The sequence below is a fragment of the Oryzias latipes genome, chromosome 23, assembly GCF_053564925.1.
Source record: "Oryzias latipes strain Hd-rR chromosome 23, Olatipes_Hd-rR_3.1".
Lineage (NCBI taxonomy): Eukaryota > Metazoa > Chordata > Actinopteri > Beloniformes > Adrianichthyidae > Oryzias > Oryzias latipes.
In genome coordinates this window covers 670,336-685,875 of record NC_136259.1, presented here as the reverse complement: position 1 = coordinate 685,875, position 15,540 = coordinate 670,336, and the positions used below count along the sequence as shown (strand labels likewise).

Genomic DNA, 15,540 nt, shown 5'->3' with positions numbered 1-15,540 from the left:
TGCTCTTGTCAGGAGTTTTCTTCCTGTACTCCAGCCTGGCTTTGCTGGGTTTCGTCTTCGTCTACGGCTGCCTGCCCGAAACCAAAGCTCGCCGCCTGGAGGAGATCGAGGCTTTGTTTGAGAATCAGCTTTGCTCCTGCGGTGCTTCCGATTCAGACGAGGGACGGCAGGTGGAGTACATCCGCGTCAAGGGCTCAAACTACCATTTATCGGACAACGACGCCTCAGACGTGGATTAGGGAGGGAAGCCTGTGATCCCGCTCTGAATGTGTTTCATGCGTTTCCTTTAGTGGTCGGTGGAACAAGCAGAGTGTAGCGTTCATGTCGGACCCTGGTTTCCCTCATCGCCAAGCGAAGATACTATTCTCAACGAGCCTTTGGTCAAATCAAAAATGTTTGGTGTTTCACTGTATGTATCAAAGGTGACCCACACCTTATCAGGCGATAGACTTCACCTGGAGTAGACACTACACAGTAGAGGTGAAGCATTAAATAGTATGTGGGAAAACTCCACCTCATTCCTAAAGCTCAGCCGGTTTATGAACCTTTGTTGTGTCATTGTTAGTTTCAACACTTTAAACTCCACAAGAGCAGAAAAAGATAAGCGTGAGCAAAGTGATCATCACTGCCAGCATATTTGTTCCAAAATAAACAGAAGATGTGTTTCTGCAGAGGAAAACCATAAGGTTGACACACACAGCAGTGACAGGAACGGGTGTAGGTCCTGGACAACTGGATCAGCAGAGAAAACAAATGAAAATGAGGCTTCATGTCATTTTTGAGGTGAAACTTGAGACAGCAGGTAACATTTACATGTCTGAAAACGACACAAATGAGTCCAATTTAGCTAAAGCTGCATTCACACCGCCCTCGGCAACTCGCTTTCAAGGGACCGCCTCCAGTGAAGAGTCTGACCAAATGCGCACTTGGGCTTCAGCGTTCAAAACTCTCATGTTCACCGGTAGCTTCTCAAGTCTCTAGGACTGTTTCTGGGCTCTGTGCAAAATGCCTAGCCAATGAACGCTCATTAAAAGTTAAACCAGGTTGAAGTTTGACCAATCAGAGCCTCAGATTTGGTAGAGACATATGGATGCTGTCTTTTTAACTCACGGAAGTGCCAGCCGTTTCAAAACTGATCATGGAAGAGAATTTAATGATTGTGGTTTGTGTCCAGGCGAAATGATATGACGCCAAGTCTTTCATATTTCAGAAGAGAGCTGTGAAAGAGATTTGTGAGATCTGCACCCCTTCGACATTTTACACCAAGACTCTTCCAACTGTAGGGGGCAGACATGCGCTAATAAGCAGTGGGAAAAGCAGAAGAAGCCCCTTCTTACTCGTCCAATGTGAACAGCACATTCATGCCTGGTGTGAACGTGTCAAAACAGCTTTATGTTTACACTCTGTTAGTTAGCGTGTCTTTTCTACCGTTTACGCAGTTAATGTAATTCTGAATTGTGAAGGGGGAAAAAGCCGTTTTACACTCATATGCTACACTTACAGTAGTGAAGTGTTGATGTGATCTATGTAATTCAGCAGATTCTGTCGCAGAGAAAAGCAGCAACAAAAGCCGTCCTTCTCTGCTCCAGATTCACGTTGGTGGCTTAAACGGTCAAAGAGTTCCGGTAGTTTAAAGAGTGTTTTTTGTGTCCCAGACGACACTCTGGTGGTCAAGAGTGGAGCAAAAATGGTCAGAGTTGTGGTCGGGGAAGAGTTGCATTACCTATAAAAAGTGTATAATAATGACTCAAGTGAGACTAAAAGTAGTTACAGTTTGAATCTAAGTTCATTTTAACTTAACTGATTTAATGTCATTTAAAATTAAACAATAAAAACACAAAAATTGGCCCTAATTGACAATATTTTGATAACTAAATGTTACTAAAAGTCCATCACGAATTTACTCGAGTAAAAGTATGGAGTAGAAAGACTACAGTTTGATTCCAAATACCCAAACTCATTGTAACTGAGTAACTGTTACTTGTTACAACCCATTTTTGTTGTTAAAGCATCAATTCATTAGAGCATTGACTGTATCTGGGAACTGGACGGAGGAAGTGTGACATCACCAATAGAAAATGACTCATTTCTGGCTCTAATGAAATAAAGTCAATATAGTGGCCTTTTTTATGTGGACGCCACCATTTTGGAACCAGAGGACATCAGTGAGCAGTGATTGGTCTGAATCGACCTGAGTCAATATGTCCATGGCAACCACTCTCACCAATCAGGAGCAAGCTTTTTGGAAGTCCACACCCTTTCCACTTGAAAGCAGACTTGGGAGAATCTGTCAATCAAATGTTTTGGATGCTGGACATGGGGGCCAGTAGGCACCACTTACTTTTAGTGAGGCATCTGATTGGTCAGTTTATAACTTGTCTATTTCTCAGTAGAAGTCTATGGGATTGTGGCTTCTTGGAGTCAGCGGGTACTTCCTGTTTGGAACGCCAGTGGGGAGTGGTCATTCAGTCCAGGTCTCATATACAGTCAATGATGTGGCGCGGTGGAGCAAAGCTCAGAATCCCTGTTGTGAGTCCATCAATGTCACATGTAACTTTGTGTCTTCATGGCAGTGTTTTGTACCTTACGGTGTGTAGATGTGTGTGCATCCCTGCTGCAGGTCTGCAAACACTTTCTGGACCTGTTGCTGCTCCACAGCTGCTCATGTTATCTTCAAACTCCTCATTTTTACAGGATTTTGTGACAGCATTTCACTTCGTCAGTAGCTTCTTTCAAGTCTTGTACTTCTACCACTACCTTATCCAGCTATCCAAAGTATCAAGCAGCGTTGTTTTGTAGCTTTCCTATGTGCCTATATTGACGACACCAGTACACCTCGTCTTTGTATCCCACTTTGCACATTTTCCAGTCAGAAAAAGCTAAAAATGAGGACAATAGCTCTGCCAGAACTCAAGATTTAGTGAAGCACAATATCCCTGCGTCATGTTCATGTTTCATTTGTCAATTATGCCTTTACGATAAGAGCTGCAGGTTGTTGAGACGCCACTGGCGGTCTGGTCCTAACATTTAGTTTTCTCCTGAAATGCAAACATCAGAGATGCACATTGTGTTTGAAGGAAACTTGTTGGCAGATTACCACAAAAAGTCTCCTCAGATACTTATTTATTTTAATGAATGGTTGTTGTTGTAAGGATTTCTGGCACAATCAAAAAACACAGAATTTGACATCACTGCCCAAAGTTTGTGCAAAGCGTACAGAAAAGCAGCATCACAAACCAGATTTGTGTATTTGCTTCAGGTTGAAGGTTTGTGTATCAGCCAGCAGAAGTAATGTATTCATGTGACGCAGCAGAACTTATTTTCTGACATTTTCTTATATTCATTAGTGTCTACATGACATGAAACTTCATTTTTTCATTTTGTTTCCATGCATGTTTCAGTATATTTGCCTCAGAAAGTGTGTGTTTTTGTTGTCTTCCTCCACTGTTTTGTGTTCAAATCAAGCTGCTGTTTCCAAACTAAAGAATCTTTAAATGTTTGAGGCACTGCAGTGGGATTTTACATGTTTGTAATTACATGCATGAAGGATTGTGGGGAACAAAAGTCAGGTTCACGTAAAATTCTGTTGTGAAATCCTCCTAGAATAAGCTCCTAAAATCAAAGGGAAACTCCAGCAGTTATGATGTTGTGTTTAAGCAAAGTTCTGGTGGTAAAAGTGACACTGAAGGGGAGCAGCGCCCCCAAGTGGAGAATAGGTTCAAGCACAAACTGTGGATCAGCTTCCTCTGACTGGACAGAAGTCATGGAAACCCAACGGATGAGGCGAAACGTTTTACCTTGTTTCTGAATTCTCTCACTACTTAGTGCTCTATGTAGGGCGTTTGCCTTTTTCAGGGTGTCCAAATCTAGTATACCACAATCCAGAGCCCTGGAAATTTCCCAGAAGTCTCTATAAAAAAACTAGTGTGCATCGATGGTTAATATTGGCAAATAATATTTAACTCTGTAACGCCCACTACAACAAAGAACGGAGATAAAATTCCTTTTTATTTTCTAATTTAGATCTTTTTAACTTTCCATGAAACCCACCTAACATTTACCAATATCCTTTTTATCAGATATAGATGGTATAGATTGTGATGGTTTGGGTCATCTGGGAACAAAAACATCTTGACTTGATTGTTCTGGAGAACTGCATTTACCCGCTGACCTAAATGTGATCCACACATTTTTAACATGATGTCATTCTTTTAGAAACAAGTCAACAAATCTTTTGAAATCAAGTTTAAAAATTTGCAAAACTTTTTCCCGCCAAAAGTGTTTAATGGAAGCAGCTATTTTGAAATGAGCAGGAAAAGCTCCTCTACTGCCTCTGGTGGGCTGATGATGAACTACAGGGCAGGAAATATGGACCAATTTAAATCCAATGGGTTTTAAGGAAAGTTTGGATCATACTAATGAGATAGGGGTCTTCATTATATTAGCTTCTATTTATTTTTATTGTCAGAACACAGTAGGTTCATAAATAGTCTTAGGTTTTTACATGTTGGGCATGGGCCTGACTATTAGAGGTTGGATACTGGTGAGGCAGTTGGGGCGTAGCCATTCATTCAGTGTTTTTGCTCAGTTCTCCATGAATGGTTGGTTTCCTCCTTCATCCTCGTAGACTAAAAGTGTTCAGTGGTTCCGTTGTGGTTGCGTGTAGATCAGGAGCAGCTGTCTCCAAACTCACCTAAGCTACTTTTGTACAGTGGTTGTGTGACGTCGCTCGTGCCAATCCCAGTATTTACCATGAGCGAGTTGCTGCTCGTTGTGTTTAGCGGTGAAGTTTTCTATGTGAACTGATGTTTTAAAGTTGATCCAGAACTACAAATACAGTGCTGTAAAGTATATTTAATTATTGTTGGAGCTGTAAATGTTTTGCTACACTTTATATTCTTTCAAAATGAACCTGATGAAACTGTGTGTTTATGGATAAATGAATAAAGTTTGAAATCCAAGTGGGGTTTATTTCACTTAGTGACCAACAGAAAATGTGCTGACGTCTTTTCTTTATTTACTATTAAACGAGGCTTAAATTAAAACTGCAGCCCAACACGTCATTTTTCCTGCTATGATATCTTCTGCTTCACCAAAATGAGATGCCGGCTCCTCCCTCCAGCGCTGTATCTTCTTGGGGTGCTGGGTTCCTGTGGACTGTCCTCTTCTTCATGGGACAGCTGTCTTCTTTCAGCTCCTAAAGGACGACAGAGGCCATGGCTGAACAGAACCTCAGAGTCCTGGCTGGTACCTCAGACTGTCTCCAGATGAAACCGTCGCTCTCTGAACCTCCAACCCTGCAGACGAGGCCGCTTCCTGCCTGTCTGTTGGGATGGGAGCTTCCTGTGGTTCAGCGTGACTCCGCCTCCCAGACACGCCTTCACCGTCCGGCGGATGGAGACTGAAGGGTGGGGTTGCAGCCTTGACGTCTGGGCCACACTGGGTGGTGGCATCTCGAGCGTCAGGTTTGCAGAGGCTCAGCGTTTGAGCTGCTGCGTCTTGGGTTCGGGCTTTTCTGCAGCCGCACGGCTTGAACTCTGGACTTTGTTCCAGACTGAGACGGACAGCTGGACTCGTGGTTTCCATCATTTGAGCTTTGGATGTCTTCAGAATGTTTTCTTCATCTTTTAGGCTGGTGTTGGAACTCTCTGATGGCGTAGGGGGTCTGGACTGGGGGGGTTTAGGACTCAATAAAGCTTGATCTAAATGAATTGGATAACAAGCATGGGCCGTACAGGAGGAAGAAACTGGCTCACAGCATGGTTCATCCTATAAAACAGAGAGCAGTGTTATGTGGGGTTACTAAGGGGCAGTTCAAGTGTTATGGTTCTGTCAAACAGGAATTATGATGTCATTCTGTTTCTGAAAATCCCATTAAAAACACATGGATTCAGGTTAAAAATAAAGGCTGCTCAACATGTAACAACATAATAACCCTTGTTCTATCCTAGGCACTTTAACATTGGGAGTTGGGTCATCTAGACCCACTAGACAGAGCTCTGAACCTTTCTTCTTCAATGATTTGTGATCTTCACTGGTGTCCATGGATTACATGAAATCTTTCCACCTTTATCCACCTTTGTCATGGTAGGGGGAACACGTCAATGGAAGGGGGGGGGGGGGGTCATAGGATAACACAAGGGATAAAAAGGTGCATTTTTCTTACTTCTTACAGTAAATATAATATAAAGGCTGTTAATGTTCAGCAGTTCTTCTCCTGTTACTTCTGCTGGTCAAAGGTGCAGCCAATCCGGTGCCTAACAGCAGCGGATTGGCTGCTCTGTGAGCCGCGCCTCTGTTCTAGTGTAGCGTATGTCTGTGGTCGTGTCTGAATTCCTTCACTACTCACTATTTAGTCCCCTATATTAGTGTGTTCAGCATTTCTCAGTTATTCCAGAATTGAGTGAAATGTCCCCAAAGCCTCTGCAAAAAACCAGCATGCATTGATGGTCACTAGATCAGGTAAAATAGACCACAATGCATGCTGGTGTTTCCAAAAACCAAGTTTGAAGTGAGGCTTTAGCGGCGTCTTCAACATGCGGCTGGAATCCCGTAGATTTTGTGACATCTGAGGGGAAATGGGCGAATAAAGAAACGACACCCCAACAAAGTTTCCTCGGCGGGTTTAGTTCCCTACAAAGCCTTTCTGGTGCTTTTATTTGATTGTTTTCCTGCTGTTCTATCCATTGTATTTAGGTTATATCCATTGTGTGGATAAAAGCTGTCAAATACAGAAACCTTGAGCTGCTTCAAGGACTGAAACAGTATTTTACAGAAGGGATTTGCTGTCTGTGAAGGTTTAGAGTTTCAAAAGGAAATCTTATGTATGTGAGTAGCTCGGTTGGTAAGGTGGGAAGCTACCATGCAGGAAACCAGGGTTCGATTCCCGAAGGGGAATGAGCAATGGTACTGGGGGCAATTACCATATCAATGGCGAACAGTTAACATCACTCAGTGAGGGTCCTTAGGCAAGACCCTTAACGCTACTGCCTCCCGAGCGCGGTTTCGGCTGCAGCTCACCGCTCCCCCAGGGGATGGGTCAAATGCGGAGAAAGAATTTCCCTTCGTGGGATAAAATACAGTGTATAAAAAAATAAATAAAAAAAAAATTAAAAAAAATAACCTAAATATGTTTAAAAACTTAGACCTGCTTAAGCAAATTGAGTTTTTCAATATGTCAAAGTACCAAACAGGACTCTGAGAGTATTTTAGTAGTAGAAACTCCAACAGCAGTCTTGTTCTTCAGGTAGTTTTCTCTGAAATACGGCTGTAGCGGCAGGAAGCCAGGAGGCGTTCTGATGTAAATGAACTCACGTCATTAGAATCTGAACTATAGTAACCCGCTGTGCAGGAGCAGCTCGGGGAATATTCACAGCCGCTCACAGGACGGGGGGTTGGTCCTGGAGATGCTGGGGGGTTAAAGAGAGAAACCAAAAAACACTTCAGCTCTTCTGTCTCCACCACTTCCATCATGAATAACCTGCCTTACATGAGTGGAAGTCTGCGTTCTTGTAGAACTGTGAGGGAAAACAGCAAAGACAGCAGCAGGATTCATTTAGGAAGCTCGACATGCTTTCTGCCACACAGCTATGAGGATCTATCACTAGACGGCGACAGAGGGACAGGGTCATGCTTACCTCAGCGAGCATGGACTGACAGTCAGGCACAGTTCTGTGGGAAATGTGACAGAAAAACCTTAAATAAAACTGAAGCTAAAACCTAAATCTGAGTCCCAACACCTACTGGAGGCCTGAAGGTCTGATGGATGTTTCCTCTGCCAGAAATAGTTTGGACTGCGGCCCTCCACAGCCAGAACCTGAAAGAATGAGCGAATGCCGATTCTGTGGTAGACCAGATGAGGACGCATGCAGTTCTGGGATCTGCAGCTCCCACCTTCCCTTCCATTTTCATCCTGACAGAACCGCTTGAAGACATCCTGGTGGGTGGCGTGTTCTGGGTCTTCCTGGCTGAGTGTGAAGTCCAGCCCCTCGTCTTCCGGTTGTGTTGGAAAAATGTCTGTGTTCATTCTACAGACCTCACCTTCACTTCTACTGCAACGACACTCAACGTGTTCACAACATCCTGGTTCTTTCCAAGAGCAGAAAACCAAATGTCTGAGAATGAAAGTGCTGACTCTGGTTCTGGACTTCCAAAGAACCCCTGGGCTGGAGAGGAGGTCTGGATTTGGAAAAGGGGTGGTTCTGATGTGTTGGACCAGCAGCAGGCTTCTGTCATAGATCTGGGCTGGGAGAAAGGCTGAAACTAAGACGAGTAAATCACTTAGATTAGGATAAGAACCACAATAAACAAGAAAACATTTTTGCATTTTACTTTTATGCATCATAACCTTCATGCCCATGTAAATACATATTCTCATGTATATACTACATGGACAGACATATTACCAACCTGTCTTGACTGCTGCATGTCATCCCAGGGTAAAGGAGAACGCTGAACGATAACCTGGGCCTGACTGTGGCTTTCCTTTTCTGGATTCATCTGGAACTGGAAGATTCCTGACAGTGCCAGTCCTGATCAGAACAAACACAAAGTATAGAATACAGACTGGATATTCTAGAAATGAAGTTCTAGTAAAACCACCTCTGCCTGAGGACAGTGATGAGGCTGAGGAAGAAGGGCTGGGGAGGTCGGTTCTGGGTGGCAGGTAGTCCGAAGCGCTGTTGTCTGAGAAGGCTGACTCCAGGACCGGTGAAAGCTAGAAAAAGAATGATGCTTAATGATTCAGGATCAGAGTATGAGTCCCATTATTTTCTATAGCTTGGCTGGAGGTACGACTTTCACTGTATCCCCAAAAGTATTGACTCACACATGAACTGAAGTCCCGTCCCTAACCCATAGAGTTCATGTGATGTTGTCCACCTTTAGCAGCTTCAACTCTTCTAGAAAGGCTGTCCACAAGGTTGAGGAGTGTTTCTAGGAGTTTCTGACCTTTCTTCCAAAAGGTCATTGGTGAGGTCACACTCTGATGTTGGTGGAGAAGGCCTGGCTCTCAGTCTCTGCTCTAATTCATCCCAGAGGTGTTCTATGGGGTTCAGGTCAGGACTCTGCAGGCCAGTCCAGTTCATCCACACCAGACTCTGTCCTCCATGTCTTCATGGACCTTTCTTTGTGCTCTGGTGTACAGTCATGCTGGAAGAGGAACTCCAAACTGATCCCACAAGGTTGGGAGCTTGGAATTGTCCAAAATGTTTGGTATCCTGTGTCTTGGATGCAGCTGCTCGACCATGAAACCCATTCCATGAAGCTCTCTGTGTTCTGGACTTAGACTGATCTGAAGGTCACATGACGTCTGGAGCTCTGCAGCAACTGACTGCAGAAAGTCTGAGACCTCTTTGACCTTCAGCATCCTCTGCAGCGTTCGAAATAAGCGGTTATCCTGTTGTCCGAGACAACCAGATTTCACGGAGGACAACCAAAAATGAACCTGGTGGTTGTCCGTGTGACAACCTGGTCTTTTATTCAACATTTTGGAATTTTTCGACTATTTTTCAAAGTTTTTGGGAAACTAACGTCCGACTTTTTTAGATAAAACCGAGTGTACACGATCAATGTCACGTGACTTCCGAGTACGCCCGAAGACGTGAGCGGCATCAGCCTCAGCAGTCTGAGTCAGATGCTGATGATGATGACATAACCCTAGAGCACATGTGTCAAACTCAAGGCCCGGGGGCCAAATGTGGCCCTCCATGTCATTTTATGTGGCCTACGAGAGCATAAAAGTTTTTAATTTCTTAACATAAAAATAAAAACTTGGTGTGTATTTATTCCTATTTAGTGGGAATCGAACTTGAAATCTGGGATTGGGCAGCTATACATTAGGACTTAAATACTGTCCATTTAGCCTAACCTGACAGAATAGAATTTAAAAGAATTTATGCAAGAGCAACAAGCAAACATGTTTTCTATGTAACTGCAAATGTCACTTTAAAAAGTTATAATAAATAAATAAATGAGTTATTTAACATTAAGGAGTAGTTACATTTATTTTTCATTACATTTAGTTACATATATAAGTTATATCTGGCCCTTTGAGGACAACCACCATGCTGAAGTGGCCCTTGGTGAAAATGAGTTTGACACCCCTGATCTAGAGGAACTTGTCAAAAATGACAACATTGCACCTGCATGTCTTGTCTAAAAGATCAGGGAAATTAGTCTTTAATTAAACATGGTATCATTTACACATGTGTTTATTTGAAATAGATGTCATATCAAATTATAACTTTTTATCATATAAATATTACTTTATATTTGGAATGCTGTACTAGTCCCAGTCCATAAAAGTGTTCTAAATTTTAAAAATACTCATTAGGTTACAGTGTTGGTTAATGTAATCAATTTTCTGATATATTATGGGGTAAGATAAAGTATTTTCATTTGACCGTAACAGTATTTGATTTACATGGCAATATTTTGTGTAACCAAATGCTTCAATATTAAGTAAAATGTTTGTTTTTAATATTTAAAGAGTTTTTAAATGTCAATCATAAGAGGCAGTTGATATTAGATGTATAGAAGAAATAAAGATGGAAGTACTGACATCTGAGTAGGTTTCGTTGCTGTTAAATATTGGTATCGAATGACGACCAAAAATTGGGGAAGACAACCAAATATTACTTGCCAGGTTGTCCGGAGGACGACCATTTTCTTTCCTTATTTCTAACGCTGCTCTGACCCCTCTCCATCAGGTTACGTGGTCGACCACTTAGTGGCTGAGCTGCTGTTGTTCCCAAACTCTGATAGAGCTGACAGCTGACTGTGGGAGATTTAGGAGGACATCTATGACAGTTCCACGCTGGAATTCACTGAGAGAGGAACATTCTGTCACAAATGTTTGTAGAAACAGTCTGCATGTCTGACTGTGATTTTATTCACCTGTAGCCGAGTGGTTAGGACACCTGGTTCTGGTCATTTGGATGGCTGTAGTGTAGTATATTTTCAAGTGCGACTTACATGTGATTTTTGTAAATAGGCTCATGTGTTTGTTATTTTTCCACTAACAACCATTAGAGGGCATGCAGGTGTGTGTATGAGTATTTGCTACTGACATCCATGCAGAAGAAGAAGCAGCGCTCAGTCTTATGCTGGCCTTTGGGGAATCTTTCCAAAACGACACAGAGGATGAAGAATTCAGCAGTTTTGGTGATTTCAAGTGATACAAATAGTTTTCAGTTGATGTGTTAGCATGTTCGTTATGCTGTGGTTATCGGTTCATATGTTGCGCTAATTATATTAGATTCCTCCAATGTTTCATGAAGCTAAATAAGCATCAACATGTCACGGTAGTGAAGCGTGCAAATATTCAGTCTATTATTGTTTTTTATTCTCTTATTATGATTTACCTTCCAAGATGAAATGTTTGTCTTGTTCCTGTATTTTCTTACATAAATGTCTCCCAAAAATGCAACTTATTCTCTTTATTATGCATTTTTGGGTGTCTGCGACTTATAGTCCAAAAAATACAGTAAATGAATTTCTTTGTATTAAAGCTCAGAGGAAATGTACAACCTGTCCACATTTGAATCCCTGGTGGTTAAGAGTCTTTCTTGTTTGCATTCCTTGAAAACTAGATGAAACGAGAAAAAACAGCATCTTTTGAATGAAAACAAGTGTTCAATACTTGGACAATTTCATTAATCCAGCACTCTACCTATAATGAGGTTGGCTGTCTGCAAGGAACAGCTTAGACGGGGAACCAGGACTCATCGGCAGCACAAGAGCTTCATTTCTCCTGTGTTTGAGGCTTTTTTTACTGCTGCCAAAAACTGTGACTTTGGGAGGATCTGAAATAAAAAGCTCTTATTGCAATAGAACTGGTATAAAAAATAACTGAAATACTAACAAAAATACAACTTTGAACTTTAAATGTACATTTACTTGTGTTTATCATAAGTTTATGGTATTACAGTAAAAAACAGGGTTTCTAACAGTCACATTTAAGCCTTTTTCTATCTCTTTAGAATAGAATTTATAGTTGCAGGGTGCGTAGAACGCCATCCAGTGGTGACAACAGAGTAAAGAATTGTTCTTTTATCCAGCATTGTCTTTGAATTCCCTCAGTACTCATCACTGAGGGAGTTTAGGACTCAATAGAGACTGATCTAAATGATTTGGACAACAAGCATGGCCTGTATAGGAGGAAGCACCCTGAACAGGTGCCATGTTGTTGCAGGGCCCCATTCATGGTTTTTATAACATGTTCTGGCTAAAGTAAACCTCTGGAGGTTAGCTTGTTTGACAGAAAAGAAAAGGTTGGAGAATTGAACTGAAGAGAAGTAAAAGTTCCCGTATTAGCATAATTTTAAAAAAAGGTTTTGGTACAAAAAGCATTTTTTCTTTTATGCCACAGAGATATTTAGAAGATTATTCTAATGCATAATTGTGGCCTAACACCATCTTACCTTGGTTTGCTTTCTTGGTAGCGATCTGGTTAACAATAAGTAAAGTCATCAGGTCTGTGCTCCCAGAGCCAACATTTCCAGACGAGGAATTTGGAAGATTTATGCCCAACTTCTTCAATTTTTGCTCCATTTTTTTCTTTTCAAAAAACTCCTAAGACACACAAAAACAAAAAATATAAAGTATTACTGGGCACAACCTACTAGTTTAGTTTTTGAAAATATTTTCTTTGCAGGTTGTCTCACCCTCTGCTTTTTAGCATTGTTCTTCATCACCAAGCGGTTCCTGAAGTATTGATCATTTCTTGGTCATTTAGTTAGCTCAAAGGCAGTTATGCTAAACTTTACTTACCTTGAACCTCCAACCCAGTTCATGTTTAAAGACAATTTATGGACAAAATGTCACTGGAATTAGCTAAACTGTAACAGGGCTGTAATAACCGCCAAAACAGGTGGATACCGATTGGCTAAAAAAACTATGACGTCAGAGAACAACCGTTAGATGAGAACGAATACATTCCCAAAGATCGGGTTATAGTTCGGTGCCTTGTGGAGGCTTTTTAAATGTATATACCGGTAAATTGTGATACTTGCTTTGCTGTATTTACAGAAGTGAAATTAGAGTGAATGTACTGTTAATACAGCAGAAAAGAAGCGTTTATAACTGTTGTCGTGGCCAATAGAAAACAAGGTGCTTATTTCATAACAACGATACTTCCGGCGGTATGGACTCCCCTCCGGTGGACGGAGAGTACTAATACACTTCACATGTCATTGTCTTATTTTTATTTTTTATTTTTTTTGGCACGCGGCGCCGTTAAACCAAAGTCTTGAGGCAGACCAAACAAATAATGACGCAGTTCCCAGCGCCACCCGATTGGAGGCGCTATTGCCCCACCAAGGCGCTGAAAAAAGCCTTAGTAGGCGTAGCTTTGGTAAAAGTTTTTATTTCTCTCAAAAAATAGGCTAACTGCGCAAACGGACAAACCCTGATGGAGTCGATTCTGGAGGGGGTTTCTAATAAAGAACCGAGAGTGTACATAAAGGCAACACGAAGAAGAAGATGATGCTAAAACCGGAAGTTGAACTGTTTTATCAAATAAAAGCATAGGTGGAACTCTACTGCACTGTCCTGCTCTCTGTGGGGACGTTTAATTTTGGTGGAACAACAGGAAGTGCAGCTGTTAGCTAGTTTACCTTGCTAGTCTCTGATACAAAAAGGCGTCCGGTGTAGCGGTACATGTCTGGATTCACTCTACGCCAACTTCCCTCGTCGACCTCGGAGGATGGACATCATGCGGCGCGTTGGCGGAGAACACTAACACTCAAAGATGGCCAACCTCCTCGATGCGGCGGCCAAAGTGAAATGGGACCGAACGGCCGCGGCGAAGCGAGCCGTGTTCCTGGCGGCCGCCGCTTACGGCGTCAAAAGCCTGTATCCGATCATCTGGAAGCTGATCTGCAAAAGCAAAAGTCCCCGCAGCGACTCGCTGGCGGAAACCACGAACGGCGTGCCGGGAAGAGCTCCCAAAAGCGCCGGGACCGGAGCCAGAGCCTCGCCGGGGCTGAACGCCGAGTTTTTCCATCAGATCCTGGAGCTCGGTAAAATCCTCTTCCCCCGGCTGGTCTCCAAAGAGCTGTGCCTGCTGAGCCTCCACTCCGTGGCGCTCATTTCCAGGACGTTTCTGTCCATCTACGTGGCCAGCCTGGACGGGAAGATCGTGAAGACGATCGTGGAGAAGGAACCGCAGCGCTTCATCCTCCAGCTGGTCAAATGGCTCCTCATCGCCATCCCGGCCACCTTCGTCAACAGCGCCATCCGGTTCCTGGAGTGCAAACTGGCCCTGGCCTTCCGAACCCGACTAGTGGACCACGCGTACCGGACCTACTTCACCGACCAGACCTACTACAAAGTCAGCAACATGGACGGGAGGCTCGCCAACGCGGACCAATCGCTCACGGAGGACGTGATGATGTTCTCCCAGTCTGTGGCCCACCTGTACTCCAACCTCACCAAGCCCATCCTGGACGTGGTCCTGACCTCCTACACGCTGATCCAGACCGCCAGGACGAGGGGGGCCAGCCCCACCGGGCCCACCCTGCTGGCCGGGGCGGTGGTGTGCGTCACGGCGATGGTCCTGCGCGCGTGCTCGCCCAAATTTGGCAAACTGGTGGCGGAGGAGGCGCACAGGAAGGGCTTCCTGCGGTACGTGCACTCCCGGATCATCGCCAATGCCGAGGAGATCGCCTTCTACAGAGGACACAAGGCAAGCAGCCGTCTGGACATGCATTAATGCAGATGTGCATCTGTGTCCAATGGTTATGCCGTTTGAACAAAAAAAAACAAGCGACGTTACTGCAGAGCAACAGTAGTTTATTAGAAACTTGCCTCTTGAGTCATAGCTTGCTGCAAAGCAACCCCGGCCCCCTTCACCCAAAATGAGAGCTTTCTGTTTACACCAAAGCCTTCCCAGTGGTTTCTTGTTCGTGAAAATGCAATTTCTACACAAAATAAAAAAACCTGTGTTGTTTTCTAGGACATAGTTTCTGCAGAGTGGCAGTGGGTGGCGCTGCTCAATCCCGCCGCCCCTCTTCCTGTCACTCATAACTGAGAGCTCTCTGTTTCCATGCCCTCCTGCTAGTATTAGCCACTCCTACACCATCTAGGCCTGCACAATAAAATCCAGAAAACGTCAGCATCTTGATGTCAGACTGTGCGAAACACGTTTAGCAAAAGACCGTGATCAACGCTTACCTTAGATGTTTACACACACGCACAGACAGGGTTAGGAGAAACCATCCTGTTTTTAAAAAGCCCAATGCTTCCTACGTTGGTCTAAACCATAGTAGTTTTACTGTCACAAAGGTAGATAGTTGTTCTTTGTCTTCCCTGTGTCCCATTCAGAGAAATTGCAGTCTCTTATTCGTGCTAAACTGGGATTATGAAGTTGTTTTTCCCTCAAGTCTCATCATCATTGCAATAGTGATTACTAACATTGGACGTTTTTCTCATTTTGTGCAGCCTAACATTAGTGGGACCAGCTGTAGTCCTGCAGTCCAGTTCTGAGCCAGATCCAGTTCAGACCAGGATTTAGTCGTGAACAGCTGGATGAATCAGGAT

General features: G+C 43.3%; 3 protein-coding genes across 16 annotated transcripts in view; 2 read left to right on the top strand and 1 right to left on the bottom strand.

Annotated features, from left to right (window-relative positions):
• Nucleotides 1–4,961, top strand: part of slc2a13a (solute carrier family 2 member 13a) — a 146,075-nt gene extending 141,114 nt beyond the window's left edge. Inside the window, exon 10 of the mRNA XM_023952454.2 lies at nucleotides 13–4,961. Coding sequence (XP_023808222.1) covers nucleotides 13–239 — 227 coding nt within the window. The 3' untranslated portion in view covers nucleotides 240–4,961. The remainder of the gene's footprint in view (nucleotides 1–12) is intronic.
• redic1 (regulator of DNA class I crossover intermediates 1) lies at nucleotides 4,950–13,755 on the bottom strand. Of its 14 annotated transcripts, none has more exons than XM_020714101.3 (14): nucleotides 12,772–12,919; nucleotides 12,666–12,705; nucleotides 12,423–12,573; nucleotides 11,672–11,804; nucleotides 11,530–11,587; nucleotides 8,602–8,716; nucleotides 8,410–8,531; nucleotides 8,135–8,262; nucleotides 7,894–8,051; nucleotides 7,744–7,816; nucleotides 7,638–7,671; nucleotides 7,490–7,517; nucleotides 7,315–7,409; nucleotides 4,950–5,769 (listed from the first exon to the last, which is right to left on the bottom strand). In XM_020714101.3, the coding sequence occupies exons 1-14, from the start codon at nucleotides 12,792–12,794 to the stop codon at nucleotides 5,233–5,235; spliced, it is 1,695 nt and encodes a 564-aa protein (XP_020569760.1). In that variant the 5' UTR covers nucleotides 12,795–12,919; the 3' UTR covers nucleotides 4,950–5,232. The 14 variants fall into 14 exon arrangements, 13 of the variants coding, with proteins under 13 accessions (XP_020569760.1, XP_078798009.1, XP_078798010.1 ...); XM_078941883.1 differs by having other exon boundaries at nucleotides 7,894–8,048; nucleotides 12,772–12,917; XR_002293052.3 differs by lacking the exon at nucleotides 7,490–7,517 and having other exon boundaries at nucleotides 12,772–12,922.
• Nucleotides 13,751–15,540, top strand: part of abcd2 (ATP-binding cassette, sub-family D (ALD), member 2) — a 28,948-nt gene continuing 27,158 nt past the window's right edge. The window contains exon 1 of the mRNA XM_004082836.5: nucleotides 13,751–14,686. Coding sequence (XP_004082884.1) covers nucleotides 13,751–14,686 — 936 coding nt within the window. The remainder of the gene's footprint in view (nucleotides 14,687–15,540) is intronic.